This window comes from Mauremys reevesii, linkage group 1 (genome assembly GCF_016161935.1).
Source record: "Mauremys reevesii isolate NIE-2019 linkage group 1, ASM1616193v1, whole genome shotgun sequence".
In the NCBI taxonomy this organism is placed as follows: domain Eukaryota; kingdom Metazoa; phylum Chordata; order Testudines; family Geoemydidae; genus Mauremys; species Mauremys reevesii.
In genome coordinates this window covers 359,393,467-359,415,314 of record NC_052623.1, presented here as the reverse complement: position 1 = coordinate 359,415,314, position 21,848 = coordinate 359,393,467, and the positions used below count along the sequence as shown (strand labels likewise).

The window sequence follows — 21,848 nt, the reverse complement described above, 5'->3', positions numbered from 1 at the left end:
CGTGAGGGTCCATCAGGCAGGCTGGGGACGGTTCTGCTGCCCCCGAATCGTACAATGAGGTTAAAAACATTTCACATCCCTGCTTCCCAGATTAACCCTGACCAGCCCAAACTGAGCTCTGTGGCAAAGCAGGTCTGTCTGCCGAGCACCTAGGCAGCCCAGGTGTGTCAGATACAGTCGGCTCCTGAGGTCTGTTCCCCAGCTCACCCCACAGGGCAGGGGGAGCCCGTTCAGATCCCGCTCACATACACAGGGCTGATTTTGTCCAGCTTGTGCTAAACCATCGGATTCCTTGAAAGGAGCCGTACTGTGGGGGGTCCCTACCCCTGGTGCCCCTGAACGGGGCTCACGTTTGTGGCTTTGCCAGGAGGCCAGTTCGGTTTTAAAGCTGAAATCTCACAAACTGGGTTTGGCAGGTTGGTGACTGTTCTAGCTGCTATTTGAATGGGGTTGAAGCAGGAGAGCCCCTGTCCCTGGAGGAGAGGCCTGGGGCCAGCACAATAAGGGGAGGCTCTGGGAGAGGCTGTATGAAGGCTGGGGGCAGAGAACACCCCGACAGTCAGGGACAGAGATAAATGTAACAGGGAAGAGGAGAAGGGATGTTCCCAGGGTCACACAGGATCCCTCCCGCAGAGCTGGGATTGGAACCCAGGAGTCCTGGCTCAGTCTTTTTTGGTTTGTATTCCTGCTCTGCAAGATGGGCAGGTGCATGGCAGGCAGGCTAGACAGGTCCTGCTCTGGAGAGCGCTGAGATGAGGACAGGAGGGATGAGCACCCGGGGTGGGGGCAGAAGGGAGCGGGATGAATGGACCGAGTCTCAGGGGTAGCGAATATCCACTTTTTAACCAGAAGGGCAGGGCCCTCCTCATTCTTAATTCGTTCCCTTTCCTTCCCCTGAAGCGCTGGCTCTGGGGTGCTGGGGCTGGGGCCAGGCGACACAGGGGACTGTCCATGCAAGAGTCAGGAACACGAGGAAGGAGACACACACTGAGCTGAATGCTGGAGGGGAAGTTTATTATCACTGCACTGTGCTGAGATGGCTGAGAAGAGCAGAGTGTGGGTGCCACAGGGAGAGAAGGGGGCAGAGCAGAGCGGGAGTGACACAGTGTAACTCAGCGATGTTTTGCAGAAGGGACTTTGCAGCCGGAGACACAGGATCTGGTCTCCCCGGGGAGCCAGAGGGACACAATTCACTCACAGCCCAGGTACTGGGAGCCCTCTGGTCCAGGCAAGCTGCCTCCCCTAGTGTTCGCACTTACAAATGAAAGCGTGTCTGTGTTCACAGGGATAATCGTGCCATTTCTGAAAACCTGGAAAGAAAAACAGAAATGACCCGTGGGGTGGGGCAGGTTGGGCCGTTCCTGCTCATACAGTGACCCCTCCCCCGCCCCGTTCCGTGCCCCTCGGAGAAGATCCCAGCTCCTGTGCACAGCCCTGAGGAAGAGGAGGGTGAGATGGAGCCCTGTGCGCCCCAGATTGGGACAGCCCCATCCTGCAAAGAGAGGCCGAGGCTCAGTGTGAAAGGGGAGACGCCTGGTCCATGTGCTACTGCTCCTACCCCCCCCCACCCCACGTGCCCCCCACCCCAGCCAGAGGGCAGAGGAGAGAGCGAGAGCCCTGCCCCGCGACTGGGGCACCCGCTCAGGAACTGGGCTGCTGCCTCCTCCCTGCTGAGTGAGCTGCCCCCAGCCAGGCCCCCTCCATGCCCTGCCCACCTGGGTCTGGCTGCACCCATGGGAACCTCTGTCCCAGGCAGGGCTCAGCCGCCGTGCAGAGGGGATGTGTCCCTGCCCCAGGAGTCAGTGTCACCGGCCTGCTGTGCACGGAGCAGCACGTTCCTCCCTCAGACCCCGTTACCCCTCTGCTCTGGGGGTGTCTGTGTCTGTGCCCGGGTGCTGCCCGGCAGTCGGATTCCTGCATAGTCAGGCCAGACAGCGCCCAGGGAAGGACAGTCCTGGGGCTGGGCTGGGTGAGCTCAGCCCCTCAACAGCACCCCAGGCCCAGCAGGGAGCTCCGTGGGGGGTATAGGCCGTTCTCAGTGCCCTGTTCCCTGGGGTTCGTGTTTCTGCTGCTGTTTGACTCTATTCCCGTCCAGTGACAGCAGCCCTGGCTGTGCCCATCTGCCGGCATCAGGTCTGACGGACAGTGAGCCTGTAACTGAAGATGGTACCATGGCACACATGAACCATGGTCTGAGTTAAGGTTATATAGGCAGCCTTAGTCTGGTACTTCTTTCACTTTGTGCCCTTCATGTCCCTTTAATGTAGTTTCTTGGCTATAATTTATGAATAGTTCATAAAAGTAACAAATAATTAAAGCTAAAGGTAATTAGTTAAAGTTAATTGATCCTTACTAGGACTTTCAATTAATCACAGTTAAGTTGTGATTAACACAAAAATATTAATCACAATAAAAAAATAATCTCGATTAATCGCACTGTTAAAAATAGAATTCCAATTGAAATGTATTAAATATTTTTGATGTTCTTCTACATTTTCAAATATATCAATGCCAATTACAACACATAATTCAAAGTGCACCGTGCTCACTTTATGGTATTCTATTATTGTTTAACAGCATGATTAATCACGATTAATTTTTTTAATCGCTTGACAGCCCTAATAATTTATGTTTTAGTTAAAGTTTAATCGATTATTACAGAGCCCAGTGGGTCAATTGGCTGCTTGTCACTGTCTAACACACCCGGCTCAGGCCTGTCCCAGTGATAAATGGAATTGTTCTGAGAGCCCCGGCCCTGCCTCTCGCTCCCCACACCCACTGGCACTGCAGGCCCTGTGCAGACACAGCCCCCAATGACTGGGGCCGGCAGGGAATTTTTTGTTTTTCGACCCTTTCCTGTTCACAGCCTGTCTGCAAACTGACCCCTCGTTATCCACCAATGCTGGCTACTCGCTGCCTGGGCCACTCAGAACTTCTTCCCCTCCCCGCTGGTGCTGTGAGCACCCGGTCACTTACACCACGTCCTGCGGGCTCTGCTCCCTGGCTGCAGCTTCTGCTAAAGATCCCCTGAGGAGCCAGTTACTGTGCTCAATCTGTTAATGTGTGTAAATGCTTGTCAGTATCACAACCCTGTCAGGGGGTCAGTGCAGCTCCTGTCCCCAAGTCAGTGTGTGGATCAGTGTTTGCACAGTTCAGATGCTCAACACCCTGGTGCAGTGGAGTAGGGGTGCGACAGTGACTCAGAGCCATCACCCTTAACAGCTCAGCAGAGTCCCCTTCTGGGGCCAGGGGTATGTGTGTGTGTGTGTGTCTGTTTGCATGCGTGTGCATATGTCTCTCCTGCCCGTCACTGGAGCAGACACATGACTTGACCCAGGGAAGCTGGTAAGCAGCAGTTTTACCAGGTGAGACAAGGGGTTCTCTCCTGACTGCCCTCCCAGCATGGGGCAGGGAAGAGAGAGGAGCCAGGATCTGCACTCCAGAGCGCGCTGGGACCAGCCCGGATCAGTATCTCCGGCCCTGTGTGGTCAGAGCGATGCTGCCTGCTTACCTTTACCGGGATGCAACCCTGCGCAGAACTCTATTCCTCTCAAATAATTGGGTTGCCCCTCATCCCAAGCTTCGAAACTGAACGGGGATTTATCGACCCATCTCCAGCCTCGATTCTGCAGAGACAAAGGAGAGCAGAGCCCCTGTCAAACCCAAGGTTACACAGCTAGAGATGTGCCCCAGAGCCGAGGGGCCATGGACAGGGCACGGACAGAGGCTGCCCAGTGACCCTGGAGACACTGATCATTGCTATGAAATGTCAGCGCTGACAACCAGGGCTACATTTACTGGCAGCTGAAGTTACACCAGGACCTGCCCAACCCTCAGAAGCATGAAAATAGCAAGTGAAGGGAGAGTCTCCAGCACCCCCTACCCCTGCCGTCCGTACATCGCCGAGGGGAGCGCACCCCGACCTGCCCTCAGGTTCCACGTCCATCTCCAGCACAGCCCGACAGGCAGCACCTGCAGCGTCATCCCACGCGCTGTCCCGCAGCCCCACACTGCTGCCCCCGGTCTCTCTCGTGTGCACAGACCCACGCGATGACGCTCCCAAAGCCCAGCCACAGGAGAGTTACTCTGCTCCCCGCTGCAGAGATCACGGTGGTCGGTCTGGGGGACGGGGGCGCTGGATGAAGCTGGGGGTCGCACTGTCGGGGATCAGGGGCTGCAGCAGAATTAGTCACCTGGCGACCCACCCAGCGCAGCCAGCCGGCTGCAGGCCGCCCGCCTGACTGCACCCCCTGCCTGGGCAGGAAGGGCAGCTGGCCGGCTCTTAGCCCAGCAGCTCTCGGGCTGCTCCGTGTGTTCATGCCACGGCCGCCATCCTCCCTGTGCCTGCTGCTCCTCCCCGTGCTCCTGTCCTGCTCCAGCGCTGCTCCTCCTGCTGCTCCTGCTTGTTTCCCAGCCCTGCTCCTGCTCAGTCCTGCCCGCCCCAGCTTCCTTACCCTGCCCCTGGGCTCCGGCTCTGACCCTTGATGTGCCGCCTGGGTCCCCTCCTGCCTCTGACCCTCGGCTTGGCTCTTAATGCCTGACTCCGGCTCTGACCCTTGTATTGGATCCACTTCCTGCTCCGACCATTAATCCTGACAGCCCACGGCCCCGCCTCTATCGTGTGTCCCTTGGGCTGTTTGCTGGGGAGGGAAGCAGAAGCCCCCTTTCACCCTGTTCCAATGGAAATCCTGCTCTGGCGCCACCCCCGCCCCAAACAACAACCTCACTGAGCAGAGACCCAGAGCCCAGGGGCTGGGGAGGGGCTGCCACAGGCAGAGCGGGCACCGGGCACTCACCTTCTGAGAGTCTGAGAGTCCGATCCAGACAGCACTTTCCTTTTTGTGTTTCTCCTTGATATACTTAGCCAGCTTGTTATTTTCCTCAGCACTGTGAATGGAGGCGAGATGGGCCCCGTTCCTCTGGTGCTGGCAGTGAACCTGAGACAAGAGAAAACAGAGCTAGTTACCCCCCAGCCCCAGTGCAGGGAGCAGCAGGAGCGACTCCAGCTCTGTTCTGGGGCCCTGCCTCCCCCGGGCAGAAAGGGCTGTGAGGGGACAGGACCCCTGGTAGCACCTCTCCCCTCCCCAGGACCAATGGGGGGAGAAGGTAGAGCCGCCTCCCTCCCTCCATCCCCCTTCACCTTCCCGGCCCCCACCCCGCGTGGCACAGCCACAGCCACCCTGTGCCCTGCTGGCGTCACCCAATCCCTCCCGCCCCAGCTCCTGGGCTCCGCTCTGAGCACCGGCCTGCCCTGGGCCATGGCTCTGCCAGACCCACCCGCTGTCATGCTGGGAGGAGAGCACGGGTGGGGCGGATGAAGGGCACGGTGCTGACCCAGGCACTCAACTCTGCCAGGCGCTCGGCTTGTGCCCGTGAGCAATTAGCATCACATGAGCTCAGTGCAGCCCTGGCCGAGGGGATTTCCTGGCAGATCTCACAGGGTCCTGGAGCCCGGGATGCAGCCAAGCCCAGAAGCCTACACAGCAATGAAACTGCCCCGCAACCCGAGCCCTGTGAGCCTGAGTCGGCTGGCACGGGCCAGCTGCGGATTTTTCTGTACTGTGTAGACAGACCCACAGGGGCTATTCTCGGCCCAGGGCTATGCAGTCTCTGTCTCAGGGATGTGGGAGACAAAACAAAATCAGTGCGGGTGAAGGCTGCCGGAGACAGTGAGGTTGCTGGAGCGGTAAATAGTGACGGACGCGTCAGGTCTACACAGGGATCTGGATCGCACGGTGAGCTGGGCTGACTTGATCCACGAGTGCTGTAATACAGCTAAACGCAGGGTCGCACGGCCGAGAACCAAGTAAAGGGATGAAAAACACAAGAAACTCCCTTCCCGGCCCCAGTCATTGGGGGCTGTGTCTGTGTGGGTCCGGCTGTGCCAGTTGTGTTAGACAGTGACAAGCAGCCAGTTGACCCACTGGGCTCTGTAAAAGTCAATTAACCTTTAACTAAAACATAAATTATTAGGGCTGTCAAGTGATTAAAAAAATTAAACACAATTTAAAAAAATGATTTTGATTAATCACACTGTTAATAATAGAATGCCATCAAGTGAGTACTGTCATGGATGGCTATAACTTGTTCAGGAAGGACAGGCAGGGCAGAAAAGGTGGGGGAGTTGCATTGTATGTAAGAGAGCAGTATGACTGCTCAGAGCTCCTGTGTGAAACTGCAGAAAAACCTGAGAGTCTCTGGATTAAGTTTAGAGCTGTGAGCAACAAGGGGGATGTCGTAGTGGGAGTCTGCTATAGACCACCAGACCAGGGGGTTGAGGTGGACGAGGCTTTCTTCCAGCAACTAGCAGAAGTTACTAGATCGCAGGTCCTGGTTCTCATAGGAGATTTTAATCACCCTGATATCTTCTGGGAGAGCAATACAGAGGCGCACAGACAATCCAGGAAGTTTTTGGAAAGTGTAGGGGACAAATTTCCTGGTGTAAGTGCTGGAGGAACCAACTAGGGGCAGAGCTCTTCTTGATCTGCTGCTCACAAACAGGGAAGAATTAGTAGGGGAAGCAAAAGTGGATGGGAACCTGGGAGGCAGTGACCATATGATGGTTGAGTTCAGGATCCTGACACAAGGAAGAAAGGAGAACAGCAGAATACGGACCTTGGACTTCAGAAAAACAGACTTTGACTCCTTCAGGGGACTGGTGGGCAGGATCCCCTGGGAGAATAACATGAGGGGGAAAGGAGTCCAGGAGAGTTGGCTGTATTTTAAAGAATCTTTAGTGAGGTTGCAGGAATAAACCATCCTGATGTATAGAAAGAATAGTAAATATGGCAGGCAACCAGCTTGGCTTAACAGTGAAATCCTTTCTGATCTTAAATGCAAAAAAGAAGCTTACAAGAATCATAGAATCATAGAATCTCAGGGAAGGGACCTCAGGAGGTCATCTAGTCCAACCCCCTGCTCAAAGCAGGACCAACCCCAACTAAATCATCCCATCCAGGGCTTTGTTAAGCCTGACCTTAAAGACCTCTAAGGAAGGAGATTCCACCACCTCCCTAGGTAGTGAAGAACTGGTAGGGTGGTGAAGAACTGGAATGGGATACCTAGGGAGGTAGTGGAATCTCCTTCCTTAGAGGTTTTTAAGGTCAGGCTTGACAAAGCCCTGGCTGGGATGATTTAGTTGGGTTTGGTCCTGCTTTGAGCAGGGGGTTGGACTAGATGACCTCCTGAGGTCCCTTCCAACCCTGAGATTCCATGATTCTATGATAACGCATTCCAGTTCCTCACCACCCTACTAGTGAAAAAGTTTTTCCTAATGTTCAACCTAAACCTCCCCCTCTGCAACTTGAGACCATTACTCCTTGTTCTGTCATCTTCTACCACTGAGAACAGTCTAGATCCATCCTCCTTGGAACCCCCTTTCAGGTAGTTGAAAGCAGCTATCAAATCCCCCCTCATTCTTCTCTTCTGCAGGCTAAACAATCCCAGTTCCCTCTGGCTCTCCTCATAAGTCATGTGCTCCAGCCCCCTAATAATTTTTGTTGCCCTCCGCTGGACTCTCTCCAATTTATCCACATCCTTCTTGTAGTGAAGGGTAGAAGAAGTGGAAGCTTGGACAAATGACCAGGGAGGAGTATAATAATATTGCTCAGACATGCAGGAGTGAAATCAGGAAGGCCACATCACACTTGGAGTTGCAGCAAGCGAGAGATGTTACGAGTAACAAAAAGGGTTTCTTCTTGTCTGTTAGCAACAAGAAGAAAGTCAAGGAAAGTGTGGGCCCCTTATTGAATTAGGGAGGCAACCTAGTGACAGATGATATGGAAAAAGCTGAAGTACTCAATGCTTTTTTTGCCTGTGTCTTCACAGACAAGGTCAGCTCCCAGACTGCTGCACTGGGCAGCACAGCATGGGGAGAAGGCGACCACCCCTCTGTGGAGAAGGAAGTGGTTCAGGACTATATAGAAAAACTGGACTAGCACAAGTCCATGGGGCCGGATGTGCTGCATCCAAGGGTGCTAAAGGAGTTGGCAGATGTGATTGCAGAGCCATTGGCCATTATCTTTGAAAACTCATGGCAATCGGGGGAGATCCCAGATGACTGGAAAAAAGCTACTGTAGAGCCCATCTTTTAAAAAGGGAAGGAGGAGGATCCGAGGAACTACAGGCAAGTCAGGCTCACCTCAGTCCCTGGAAATATCATGGAGCAGGTCCTCAAGGAATCAATTCTGAACCACTTAGAGAAGAGGAAAGTGATCAGGAACAGTCAGCATGGATTCACCAAGGGCAAGTCATGCCTGACCAATCTAATTGCTTTCTATGAGGAGATAACTGGCTCTGTGGATATGGGGAAAGCAGTGGACGTGATATAGCTTGACTTTAGCAAAGCTTTTGATACGGTCTCCCACAGTAACTTGCCAGCAAGATAAAAAAGGATGGATTGGATGAATGGACTATAAGGTGGATAGAAAGCTGGCTAGATCGTCGGGCTCAACGGGTAGTGATCAACGCCTCCATGTCTAGTTGGCAGCTGATTTCAAGTGGAGTGCCCCAAGGGTCGGTCCTGGGGACAGTTTTGTTCAATATCTTCATTAACGATCTGGAGGATGGCGTGGACTGAACTCTCAGCAAGTTTGCAGATGACACTAAACTGGGAGGAGTGGTAGATACGCTGGAGGGTAGGGATAGGATACAGAGGGACCTAGACAAATTGGAGGCTTGGGCCAAAGCAGCCTGATGAGGTTCAACAAGGACAAGTGCAGAGTCCTGCACTTAGGATGGAAGAATCCCATGCACTGCTACAGACTAGGGACCGAATGGCTGGGCAGCAGTTCTGCAGAAAAGGACCTAGGGGTTACAGTGGACGAGAATCATAGAATCATAGAACTTAAGATCAGAAGGGACCATTATGATCATCTAGTCTGACCTCCCGCAAGATGCAGGCCACAAAAGCTGACCCACCCACTCCTGAAATAATTCTCTCCCTTGACTCAGCTGTTGAAGTCCCCAAATCCTGATTTAAAGACTTCAAGTAGCAGATAATCCTCCAGCAAGCGACCCCTGCCCCATGCTGCAGAGGAAGGCAAAAGACTTCCAGGGCCACTGCCAATCTACCCTGGAGGAAAATTCCTTCCCGACCCCAAATATGGCGGTCAGCTGAACCCCGAGCATGCGGGCAAGACTCTCCAGCCAGACACTCAGGAAAAAGACTTTCAATATCACAACATTGACCCTCGGTACTAATTACCAGTGGTGGCACGTTATCGACCTATTGCCTAAATCACGAGAAGCTGGATATGAGTCACAGTGTGCCCTTGTTGCCAAGAAGGCCAATGGCATTTTGGGCTGTATAAGTAGGAGCATTGCCAGAACTCACTCACTCACTCACTCATGCCCGTCACCCCAATCGGGGTATGGGCCGCCAACCACAGATCTCCAGAGTCTTCTATCCTAATTTCCCCCTGATGATACTCACACCTTCTTGTCAACAGTTTGAAATGGGCCATATTGATTACATTGACCTCATTAGCACTACAAAAGTGATTTTTCCTCTGTTGGTATTCACCCCTTGTCAACTCTTGTGAATAGGCCAATTCCACCTTAATTGAATTAGCTCGTTAGCACTGACCCCCACTTCGTCAGGCAACTCCCATCTTTTCATGTGCTGTGTATTTATGTCTTCCTACTGTATTTTCCACTCCATGCATCTGATGAAGTGGATTTTAGCCCAACAAAGCTTATTCCCAAATACATTTGTTAATCTCAAAGTTCCACAAGGACTCCTCATTGTTTTAACTGTGGTATGTAACCTATCTGTACCTGATGACTGGAAGATACCAAATGTGATGCCAATTTTTTTAAAATCTCCAGAGGTGATCCTTGCAATTCTAGGTAGGTAAGCCTAATTTCAGTACTGGGGAAACTGGTTGAAACTATAGTAAAGAAAAAAAATGCCAGACACATAGATGAACATAATTTGTTAGGGAAGAGTCAACATGATGTTTGTAAAGGGAAATCATGCCTCACCAATCTACTAGCACTCTCTGAGTGGGTCAACAAGCATGTGGAAAAGGGTGATCCGGTGGGTCTAGTGTACTTAGATATTCAGAAACCCTTTGACAAGGTCTCTCATCAAAGGCTCTTAAGCAAAGTAAGCTGTCATGGGATAATGATCTGGAAAAAGGGGTAAACAGTGAGATGGCAAAATCTGCAGATGATACAAAACTGCACAAGATAGTTAAGTCCAAAGCAGGCTGTGAAGTGTTACAAAGGGATCTCACAAAACTGGGTGACTGGAGAACAAAATGGAAGATGAAATTCAATGTGGATAAATGCAAAGTAATGCACATTGGAAAACTTAGTCCCAACCCGGCATATAAAATGATGGGGTCTAAATTAGCTGTTACCACTCAAGAAAGACCTTGGAATCATTGTGGATAGTTCTCTGAAAACATCCACTCAATATGCAGCAACAGTCAAAAAAAGTGAACAGAATGTTGGGCATCATTAAGAAATTGATAGATAACAAGACAGAAAATACCTTATTGCCTCTATATACATCCATTGGGATTGGAAAAGGTACAAAGAACGGCAACAAAAATGATTAGAGGTATGGAACAGCTTCCACATGAGAAGAGATTAACAAGACCTGGATGTTTTCAGCTTTGAAAGAGACAACTGAGCAGAGATATGATAGAAGTCTATAAAATCATGACTGGTGCAGAGAAAGTAAATAAGGGAGTGTTATTTACTTCTCATTACACAAGAACTAGGGGTCATGAAATGAAATGAATAGGCAGCAGGTTTAAAACAAACAAAGGGAAGTATTTCTTCACACAACACACAGTCAGTCTGTGGAACTCCTTTCCAGAGGATGTTGTGAAGGCCAAGACTATAACAAGGTTAAAAAAGAACTAGATAAATTCATGGAGGACAGGTCCATCAATGACTAATAGCTTCTGTGTGCCAGAAGCTGGGAATGGGTGACAGGGGATGGATCACTTGATAATTGACCTGTTCTGTTTGTTCTCGCTGAAGCACCCAGCACTGGCCACTGCTGGAAGGCAGGACACTGGGCTAGATGGCCCATTGCTCTCACTCAGTCTGGCCATTCCTATGTACACAGGGCCCCATCACCACCCTCATGACCTGTGCAGCGACTCCCTGGCCACATGCCAGCCAGCAATGGGGATTGAACCAGAGATCTGCAGCACAGCCCTGCCACCGGAGCTCAGGGAGCTGCTCTGGTAACACCGAGTAAGGAGCAGGCCCCTCCTGAGCTGGCTGCTAGAGGGAGACAAGACCCCACCTGGGCGCAGGCCGTCCCTGTGGTCCCTGGTAGACACAGCGCATGACAAGCGCGTCGGGTACCAGCCAGGAGCTAGGTTTACATTAGGGGTCAGCAACCTTTCAGAAGTGCTGTGCCGAGTCTTCACTTATTCACATGCCAGTCATACATGTTAACGTTTTTAGAAGGTCTCTTTCTGTAAGTCTATAATATATAACTAAACTATTGCTGTATGTAAAGTAAATAAAGTTTTTAAAATGTTTAAGAAGCTTCATTTAACATTAAATTAAAATGCAGAGCCCCCCGGACCGGTGGCCAGGACCCAGGCAGTGTGAGTGCCACTGAAGATCAGCTCATGTGCCGCCTTCGGCCCGCATGCCATAGGTTGCCTACCCCTGGTTTACATTGTATTCTGCTCCCCAGCCAGGCCAGGGCAGGTTGTTCCCTCACAGCCTGTTCCCAGGGCTCTGTCTGGGGCGGTGGGAAAGGTGCCATCCCCGGGCTCCCACCTAGGGTTGCCGTTAAAAGTCAAGTCATCAGCACAGTGGGGACCCAGGGCTAAGGCAGGCTCCCTACCTGCCCTGACTCCGCACAGCTCCCAGAAGCGGCCACCAGGTGCCTGCAGCCCCCAGGCACGTGGGCAGCCAGGGAGGCTCCACGTGCTGCCTCCACACTGAGTGCTGGTTCCACAGCTCCCATTGGCTGGGAACCGCAACCAATGGGAGCTGTGGGGCAGCACCTACGGGCACCCATATGCATAGGGCCCAGGGATGCTCAGGGCAGCGCGCTGAGCATCCCTGGCCACCCATATGCATAGGGCCCGCAAGGACCTGGCAGTCACTTCCTGGGAGCTGCAGTAAGTGCTGCTGGGACCCCATACCCAGAACCATCTCCCACACCCCAATACCCTGCCTTAGCCCAGAGTCTCCTCCTGCACCCAATCTCCCTCCTGGAGTCCACACCCTGCACACACTCCAACCCCGTGCCCAGCCCTGAGCCCCCTCCTGCACCCCACACTTCTCATCCCCGGCCCCACCCCACAACCACGCCCCCACCAGAGCCATGATCCACCCCCTGCACCTCAACCCCCTGCCCCAGCCCCATCCCAGCGCCCCTGAGCCCCACTGCCCACAACCTCTCACCTCAGCCTCCATCCAGTTTTTCTCTTCGGGGAAGTATCCATAGCAGCTGCTGTGGGAGGGTAGCCAGCCGTTGGGACAGGACTTTGCCCCGTTGAGAGAGAGGGTGCCAGGGGGCAATGGTGTGGACAGGACACCGTGGTTAGAAGCTGTTTCAGAGGCAAAGCTGTTACTTTACCATTGCCATGAAAAAACATTAGGAACTCGTTTGGGGCTGTGTCTGGCTGGCAGGAGCCTCCAGCCCTGGCACTGTAGAAAAAATTTGGGTTTGCCCAGATCCCACATTGGCAGAATGGAGTCCTGGAAATCAGCTCTGAACAGGGATGCCAGCAGGGCAGGTCTTCTGGGTTTGGATGGGTCATGGGCTCATTTCCCCATGGCTCCCTTGGGGGGATGAAGGAGGCAGTGACTGTGGGGTGGCTCATAGACCCTCCCTGCCCCTGCCCCAGGGAAGGGGGGAAATATGGAGCTGCCAGCCACAGTGGCCCCCGTTCAGCTGCAGCCCTCGAGCAGAGGGAATTCCTGCCACCCTGAGCTTCTCCCCATCTCCCCTTGGGCCATGCGGGACAGTGGGACCAGGGAAGCCGGCAGGGGGGCAGGAAGGGAGCACCCAGGGCCACGGGGTGAAGCTGGGGGAGCAGTGGGGTTGGCACAGACTGGGACTAGGCAGGAAATCGGGGCAGGGGCCCAGTTCTGGATGGAAGGAGCTGGGGGGTTGTAGGAGGAGGGAAGGGGGAGAGGTGCCCAGAGAGATGGGACATAGAGGGGGGATAGCAGGGATCTGTGGGGCTGGGGCAGAGGGGAGGGGAACACTGGGCAGGCTCTGCCCTTCTCAGGCCTGGGGGCACAGAGGGACGGGGTGGAGCCGTGTCCCAGCGGGGGGTGGGGGGACCGGGACAGTCTGAGGAGAAAGACACAGTGTGCAGGGACTGGGGCAGCCCAGCCGGGAGCAGAGGCCGGATGGGGGAGAAGCTGGGGCTGGAGCAGAGCCATGAGCAGCCCTTGGAGAGGGACCCCGTGGGGACATGGCCGGCCAGTGGGAGGGGACCACAGGAGGGGGGGGTGGGAGCCTGGAGCTGACGGGGGCTGAGCTCCCATTACCCAGGGACTGGCCCCACCCAATCCTCATGGGAAGAGCCGACCCTGGGGGGCCTTTCACCCACCTTCTCTCACCCGCTCCCTGGGAAGGGGCCGCAGGGCCTGGGCTCCCCCCGGGCAGTGACCCCCAGCAGCAGGAGACGGGCAGTGGCTCTGGGAGTGACAAGGGAAATGCATCCACTTCCCAAGGGGCCGGGCAGGGACTCACCGGCCAGCGAGGGGTTAAAGATCAGGCAGCCGAGGAGGCAGAGGCTGAAGTAGGCGACTGGCCCCATCTTCTCTCTTCCCCTGGGGAGAAAACACACCAGGGAGATGGGGCCATGAGAGGCTGGGACACCCCCCGGAGCGACCCTCCCCTCCCCATGGGGCATTTCCCAGTGGGAGGCGCTTTGTTGCTTGAGGTGTTTACTAAAGCACCTGGCTGGGCTGGAAGAGCCCCGAGAGGGATCCCATCCCCCAGCCCTGGGGCACCGAGCTCGAGGGCCATCTGCCTGGGTCCGAAGTGCCCTTCCTCCTCCACCCCTCACTGAGCCGGGCCCCAGGGACAGAACTGGACACTCAGCAGGGAGCCAGGTCCAGCTCCTCAGTGGCTGGGCTCTGCAAGCAGCATCTCCAGGGACTCCCCAAACCAGGGCTGCAGGTGGGGAGAAAGGGGGGTCAGCAGGGAGGCCGTGGTCACTCAGACAGGGCCTGAGTCCCAGGCAACAGGGTCCCATTTGTAGAGGAAAGTGGTTCTCAGAAGGTGCATTTGCCATCTCCCGCTGCCCCTCTTTCCCCCAGTGCTGGGGCTGGCAGGTCCCCTCGGTAGCCACCTACATGGAACTTGGGGGGAGGGCGCAGGTGGCAGGAGAGGAGAGTTTGGAAGAGGCCCCAGCGCCACCACGATGGAGGCCAGTCTGTGTGCACGTGGCTGGAATGCCAGCTGCAGGTGCAGCACCTCTGCAATCGTTCTCTGACTAGAGATCTGGTTTAGTGGTAGAAACATGGAGTCCTCTTCTGTTATCACCCAGCACCTGGTACATGAAACACCCACTGACCCCACCCCTGGGGCCTTTCCCCACTAACAGGTGTTTCAATCACACTCATATCTCCAGCTCCAGGGACAATGAGTGTCTGGAAAGCCAACACCGCGTGGTTGGGCTGGGGAGGGGGGGGAGGTGTTATAGTTACTGCAGCCCATGGTGGGGGCTGGGACCCCCGTTGCACCATTATTAGCAGAAGGGGTCGAATGGGAGAGCCGCCCTGCAGAGAGATGCTCCAGCAGGGACTGGATACAGGACTGGAGGCTGGGCCCAGCTCCCGGAGGGGCAGAGCGCTGGGCACAGCTCCGCAGGGCGTTAGGGTCCCGCGTGCAGGGCTGTGCTGGGGGGGAGGAAGCGGGGAGACAGAGACGGCCCCAGGGTCAGGGCTCAGGGACACACATGGGACAAGCCTGGCCACCCACCCCCGTAACAGATCAGCTGCCGCCAGCCCCCAGCTCAGGAGGAGGAAGAAGCTGGAGGAAGCCAGGGTCTCACCTGAGTGTCTCGCTGGGTAGCTGCTCTGGTGCAAGGCCAGTCCAAGTGCAGCCTGCATGGGACACTGGCCGGGCCCAGGGCATTTATAGACCAGTGCGGGGAGGGGACCGGGTGTCAGTACTGAACATGCAGATCTGTGCTGATGGCAGCTACAATCATTGAACGCCCAGGCAGACAGATCTAAGAGGAGCCAGGGCCCAGCCACCAGCCGGGCTGGGAGCAGGAGGAAGCATTTGTCAGGGCTGAGAGAACATAAAATAAAAGCTGGTTCCTCCCCCTCCCCACCCGCCGTCGGTCAGCGCTGAGGTCAGTGTGGCTGTGGGGAGCCATTGTGCCCTGGCCCTGACTGGCCCAACTGCTCACGTCCATCTTGTCCCATGGAAAGTTCGGGGCAGAGCCCCAGGGAGTGTAAATCAGCTGGAGTCCCCCTGAAGTCAGTGGGGGGATCCCAGCGGGTACAGGCTGGTGTGGGGCTACTGGAGTCCTTGGGGTCAGACCCCCAGCGGGGAGGCGTTGCTCAGAGCTCCGCTGGAATCACCGGGGCTAGAACCCCAGTGGGTGTGAACTGGCCAGAGCTCCACGGGGGTCACTGGACTCACACCAGCTGGGGCCTGGCCCCCATCAGTGCAGGGTAAAACGGCAACTTCCCAATTCCTGGCCGTCAGGCCCGGGGAGCCCTCGGCCCATCACGCGCCCTGTGCTTGGCTCCTCAGTGCCCTGCACTGGGTGTTGTCATTTGCACCTGTGCAAAGAGACTGGGAAATGCACCATCCTCCCTGGGCGGTGATTTACACGTTCCGGGCCCTGGTGTAAATGGTGACGTATGGAGCCGGGGACAGTCAGGCCGAAGAGAATTGGATTATAACTTGCGGGTGCTGCCTGGGGCCGAGGGGTTGGCCTTGTTCTGGGCTGCCCACGCTCCCTCGGGTCTGTCTCTCTGCTGCATTTCAAGGGAGCCCATTCACCTGGTCTGTAGGTGCTGACCTGGCCCAATGAAAGCGGAGTCAGACTTGCCCCCGAAGTGACTCTGATCTCACATGTCTGTGGCTTGGCTGCTTGTATCTGGGGCTAGTGAGGCTGTTTAAAGGCCGGGCACAGCACAGACCCTGTGAATTCGTGACACCTGGTAACGTCCCTCATCTCATTTCCAAGCACCAGCTGACTCCTACTGTGAATTTTATGCATAGATTGCTAGGCCAGGAGGGACCATTGGGATCACCTGGTCTGACCCCCATAAAACACAGGCCAGAGACCTGCCCCACAATAATGCCTAGAGCAGAGCTTCTAGCAAAACATCCAGTGTCGATTTTAAAATTGCCCGTGATGGAGAATCCACCACGACCCTGGGGAAGTTGTTCCAGTTACTCTCACAGGCAAAAATTTCTGCCTCATTTCCGTTCTGGATTTGTCTAGCTTCAGCTCCCAGCCACTGGATCGTGTTACACCTTCGTCTGCTAGACTGGGGAGCCCATTGCTCAATATCTGTTTTCATGTAGGTATTTGGAATCAAGTCCCCCCTTAACCTTTTCTTTGCTCAGCTGAACAGATTGAGCTTCCTGAGTCTAGCACTAGAAGGCAGGTTTTCTGATCCTTTAATCCTTCTCGTGGCTCTTCCCTGCCCCCTCTCCAAATTATCAACATCCTTCTTGAACCGGGAACACGAGAACTGGGCACCGGATCCCAGCAGCAGTCGCACCACTGCCAAACACAGAGGTAAAATAACCTCGCCGCTCCGACTTGAGACTCCCCTGGTTTTGTATCCCAGGTTTGCATTAGCCCTTTTGTCCGCAGCGGTGAGCTGGGAGCTCATGTTCAGCTGGTTACCCACCCCCACCCCCAAATCTTTTACACAGTCCCTGCTTCCCAGGACAGAGGCCCCTATCCTGTAAGTCTGGCCTGTGTTCTGTGTTCCTAGGTGTCGGCATTTACATTTAGCCATGATGAGCCGTATTGTTTGCTGCACCCAGTTTACCAGGAGATCCAGATCGCTCTCCACCACTGACCTGCCCTCGTCATTATTTACCATCCCCCAAACTTTGTGCCCCCTGCAAACTTAGCAGTGCTGGATTTATGTTTCCTGCCAGGTCGCTGATAACAATGTTAACTAGTGTAGGGCCGAGAACTGATCCCTGCAGGACCCCACTGGAAACAAACCTGCCCTATGGCTGGAATGTTCCGCTGGGGACACCCAGAGCCGTGGGCCCCCGTGTTACCCCACGGCCGCAGCAGGGGTGAGCTTCGCTGGAGATTAGCCTGTTTGTCAGCTCCCTGCCACAGTAGCCTGCTCCACCACGGGGGTTCCCTCCACCCTTCCTGCGCTTCCATGGCAGCTCCCCCACCCCTCCACTGAGTGGGCTTCCCCACCCCTCCCACCCTCCCTGGTCTGCCGAGGGGGCTTCCCCTCCCCTCTTATCCTCCCTGCCCTGCCACAGTGGCTTCCAGCCCCTCCTAACTCCCTGGCCTTTTATGGAGGCTCCCCCACCTCTCCTGCCCTCCCTGATCTGCTGTGGGAGCTCCCTCACCAGTTCTGTCTCCCTGATCTGCCGGGGAGGCCCGCCCCACCCCTTCATCCCTCTCTGCTCCACCAAGGTAGGGGTTGGAAGGGCTTGTGTAACATCCCTAGGCATAGGGGGGAGAGGGGAGATGGGTGCCAGGTAGCACCTTGCAGAAGATAATTTGCCAGGAGTCACAAACGGGGAGACACCTAGTTCAGTGCCAGCTGGGGAGGGTGTTTTCCTGGGCACTGCTCCCTGGGACAGGATGCTGAGCTCTGGACCATGTGAGTGGGGGGTAGGGGGCAGGGCCGTGGGTGGTGAAGAGCCGGGTAGACCCTGTCCCAGGGCCCAGGCAGCTCACACAGGGCAAGTCCGGCCACCAGGCCCCATCCCAGGGCTTGGCTGCTACCAAGAGCCCAGCACCCAGCACAGAGGGGAGAAGGGACTGGAGGAGGCAGGGACTTACCTGTCCGTTTGTCTGTCTGTCTGTCTAGGCGGCTGGTCCAGAGCACTGGGTATTGGAGTTCAGCCTGTGCTGGGTTCTGGGTCCCCAGGGGATTTATAGCCCAGCAAGGGGGAGGGACAGCAGGGGGAGAAAGAAGGAGGAGGATGAATTTGGAAATGGGACCAGATGTGACAGTTCAAACCCTGTGACGACACAGATAAGAGATGGCAATCTGCCCCCTGCTTCTGCTCAGCTTCCTGCTGCCCCCTGAGGGCAGGCGCTGAGGAAGACAGACGGCCCAGAGGACACATGTTTCCCAGGGTTTTCAGAACACAAAGCAGTGGTAACTTAACTGTTTCTTTCCAGATGGTGCCAGGAATAATGATTGGGAACACAGCAATTCCATCTGAGAAATGATTGATATAAGCAAGCGAGGGCTTCTCTAAAACTACAATTTATTAGCTATTAAGCAACACACACACACACACACACACACACACACGGTTTAGGACATCCCAGGTATAGTTGCCCACAGTCTGAGATGGTTTCAAGTCATCACCAGCTGGGCATCCAGGGGCCTGTTTCCATCCTGCTAATGGGGAGTTTAGATGTCAGCTTCTTGCCTGAATAAAAGCTCCCTCGGGCTGCTCCCAGGTATTTACTTTTACCTAATCTTTTCTCGCTAACTCTGACAAAGCACATAACCTATAGTGACGCCTAGTGGGTGTGACATTACTGACATAAACTGCATCCACTGTTATATATTTGCAGCAAATATTGTATAAAGGTTGTTGTCTGAGGTGTCTATGGCAAGGTTATGATTTGCTGGTTATGATTATACTGTCTGCATGGGTGTATCCTTTTGTAGTTGAAGTTATGAATATTGGCTCTGTACTTGTATCTCAATGTGCTTTGATTCTAAGGGTATGTCTACACTACAAGACTATTTCGAATCAACTTAAGGCAAATTTGTGGAATCGACCTTATGAAGTCGAATTTGTGTATCCACACTAAATACACTAATTCGACTGTGTGAGTCCACAGTAACAGGGCAAACGTCGACTTTGGAAGCGGTGGACTGTGGGAAGCTATCCCACAGTTCCCGCACTCCCTGCTGCCCATTGGAATTCTGGGATTTCCCCCCAATGCATGCTGGGGGGGAAAACTGTGTCGAGGGTGGTCCTTGGTAACTGTCAGCATTCAACCGTCACTCCCGCCGGCGGGAAATCATTTCGCGCACTTTTCCTGTTATACGTGACAGCGCGGACGCCACAGCACTCCACTGCGATCATCGCTGCACTTATGGCCGTTGTCAACTCCTCGTACCTTATCGTACACCTCTTCAACAGTCAGATGCTGAGAAATCGGGCGAGGAGGCAACGGCAGCGCGGTGAGGACATGAAGTCTCAGACTGGCACAGACCTGTCAGAAAGCACGGGACGCCGAGCCGTGGAGATCATGGTGGCACTGGGTCATGTTCATGCTATGGGACGGCGATTCTGGGCCCGGGAAACAAGCACGGACTGGTGGGACCGCATAGTGCTGCAGGTCTGGGATGAATCACAGTGGCTGCTAAACTTCAGGATGTGTAAGGGCACTTTCCTTGAACTGTGTGACTTGCTGTCCCCTGCCCTGAAGCGCAAGGACACCAGGATGCGAGCAGCCTGACAGTGCAGAAGCGAGTGGCCATAGCCCTCTGGAAACTTGCCACACCAGACAGCTACCAGTCAGTAGCGAACCACTTTGGCGTGGGCAAATCTACCGTGGGGGTTGCTGTGATGCAAGTAGCCAACGCAATCGTTGAACTCCTGCTCTCGAAGGTAGTGACCCTGGGAAACGTCCAGGTCATCATAGCTGGCTTCGCCGCGATGGGATTCCCAAACTGCGGTGGGGCTATAGATGGGACTCACATCCCTATCCTGGGACCGGACCACCAGGCCAGCCAGTACATTAACTGAAAGGGCTACTTTTCAATGGTGCTGCAAGCACTGGTGGACCATAGGGGACGCTTTACCAACATCAATGTCGGGTGGCCGGGCAAGGTTCATGACGTGTGTGTGTTCAGGAACTCTGGTCTGTTTAAACGCCTCCAGGCAGGTAGTTTCTTCCCAGACCACAAAATAACTGTTGGGGATGTGCAGATGCCTACAGTGATCCTCGGGGACCCAGCCTACCTGCTAATGCCCTGGCTCATGAAGCCCTATACAGGCGCCTTGGACAGTGAGTAGGAACTCTTCAACTACTGGCTGAGCAAGTGCAGAATGGTGGTGGAGTGTGCTTTCGGACGTCTCAAGGGGAGATGGCGGAGCTTACTGACTCGCTCGGATCTCAGCGAAAACAATATCCCCATTGTTATTGCAGCTTGCTGTGTGCTCCACAATCTCTGTGAGAGCAAGGGGGAGACCTTTATGGCGGGATGGGAGGTTGAGGCAAATCGCCTGGCTGCAGATTACGCTCAGCCAGACACCCGTGCCATTAGAAGATCCTAGCGGGAAGCGCTGTGCATCCGGGAGGCTTTGAAAGCTAGGTTCCTCAGAGAGCAGGGTAACCTATGACTGTCCAGTTGCTTTACAGAGAAGCTGAACCTGCCCCTGTTTCTTTACCCATTTACTGTTGACTCTCCTCTGCAGTCTCATACTCCGTTCACCCCGTTTGCCCCCTTCCAACACACGTGTAAAAATAAAGGTAATGGAGCATTGTTATTTAAAACCTTTTCTTTAATAATGATTTCGCATCAAAGGGTTGAAACAGGGACGCGGACTGTGGTGGGTAGGGTGTGCAGTGATGTAGAGACCGCTTCTAGACTCTAGGAATGATAGCCTACTGCTCCTACAGCGGTCTCTGGGGGGAGGACGGTTACAGGTGGGTGTGCAGGAAGGGGTGAGGGGTGCAGGCTTTGGGACGGAGTTTGGGTGCAGCCTCTGGGCTGGGGGTGGGGGCATAGGAAGGGGTGAGGGGTGTGTGGGAAGGGGGAGGAGGCGTAGGGGGTTGCGGGCTGTGGCTGGGGCTGAGGGTTTGGGGCATTGTGGAGGCTCAGGGCAGCGGTAGAAGGGCAGGGTGAGGGCAACCTGCCTTGCCATTTGTGGATGGCAGGCGCTAGTACCCTGGGGCAGCAGACAGCATTTGTGCCGGTAGCCGCTCTACTGTCAGGTAGGGACGCAGCGCGGGGGGGGGAGACGACACGCCGGGGGAGGGGTGGCAGGTGGGCGCTGGGACCTGCTCCAGGCAGGGAATTGACGGGGCGGGGGGAGACCCGCGTGGGCCAGGGCCCGATCCAGGCTGGGCCGGGGGAGAGACCCACCTCCAAGTATACCTGGAGCAGGGCACCTGCCGCCTATGAACAGAACATTAAAAACACCTCACAGACTGACCAGGGTGCCTAGTGACTGCACTCAGTGAGTAACCTGCTGTTGATCCTGCCCCCATGTCTGTACCCTGTTCATGGTGACTGTCCTATGCAATTACCAAACCCCTCTCCCCCCTTCACAGAAAGTCTTCAGCAAACAAACATGACAGAAACAGTAATTAACAGCAAACTACTTTTAATACTCGACAACACAGTAAAGGTGAGAACTTTTCAAAATCTAGGGACTGAGAACTTTTGGGTAATTTAGCAGTCCGCTGTGGTGCAGTGACAGTTTTCACGGCCCTTGGTACCCCTCCTTCTTGTTATTCTGGGAGAGGTGGGTATTGGAGTGTGTGGCGGGGGAGGGCGGTTGCAGACACAGTGCAGGGGGGCTCTGTCCTCCTGCCTGCGGTCCTGCCGAACATCAACAAGACGCCTGAGCGTGTCCGTTTGCTCCCTCAGTAGTCCAAGCAGCGTTTGAGTCGCCTGCTGGTCCTCCTGACGCCATCTGTCCTCCCGTTCGCTGTGTGAGCGCTGCTGCTGTGTGAGGTTCTCCCTCCACT

At 54.8% G+C, this 21,848-nt stretch overlaps 1 protein-coding gene across 2 annotated transcripts; it reads right to left on the bottom strand.

Moving 5' to 3' along the window:
• Positions 1 to 1,005: 1,005 nt before the first annotated feature.
• LOC120395672 (C-type lectin BpLec-like) lies at positions 1,006 to 18,055 on the bottom strand. 2 transcript variants are annotated; one of them, XM_039520293.1, is made up of 6 exons: positions 17,961 to 18,055; positions 13,691 to 13,770; positions 12,388 to 12,533; positions 4,797 to 4,937; positions 3,512 to 3,626; positions 1,006 to 1,310 (listed from the first exon to the last, which is right to left on the bottom strand). In XM_039520293.1, the coding sequence occupies exons 2-6, from the start codon at positions 13,755 to 13,757 to the stop codon at positions 1,243 to 1,245; spliced, it is 537 nt and encodes a 178-aa protein (XP_039376227.1). In that variant the 5' UTR covers positions 13,758 to 13,770; positions 17,961 to 18,055; the 3' UTR covers positions 1,006 to 1,242. The 2 variants fall into 2 exon arrangements, with proteins under 2 accessions (XP_039376227.1, XP_039376228.1); XM_039520294.1 differs by lacking the exon at positions 17,961 to 18,055 and adding an exon at positions 15,000 to 15,064.
• Between the last annotated feature and the right edge of the window lie 3,793 nt (positions 18,056 to 21,848).

What these genes read in the sequence shown, in the direction of transcription:
- LOC120395672 (XM_039520293.1), bottom strand. Translation starts at nt 13,757, where the DNA reads ATGGGGCCAGTCGCCTACTTCAGCCTCTGCCTCCTCGGCTGCCTGATC. An exon ending in AAAACTGGATGGAGGCTGAG is followed by an intron (nt 4,938 to 12,387) that starts GTGAGAGGTTGT and finishes CTCTTGTCTCAG; the next exon opens with GTTCACTGCCAGCACCAGAG. An exon ending in GACTCTCAGACTCTCAGAAG is followed by an intron (nt 3,627 to 4,796) that starts GTGAGTGCCCGG and finishes TTGTCTCTGCAG; the next exon opens with AATCGAGGCTGGAGATGGGT.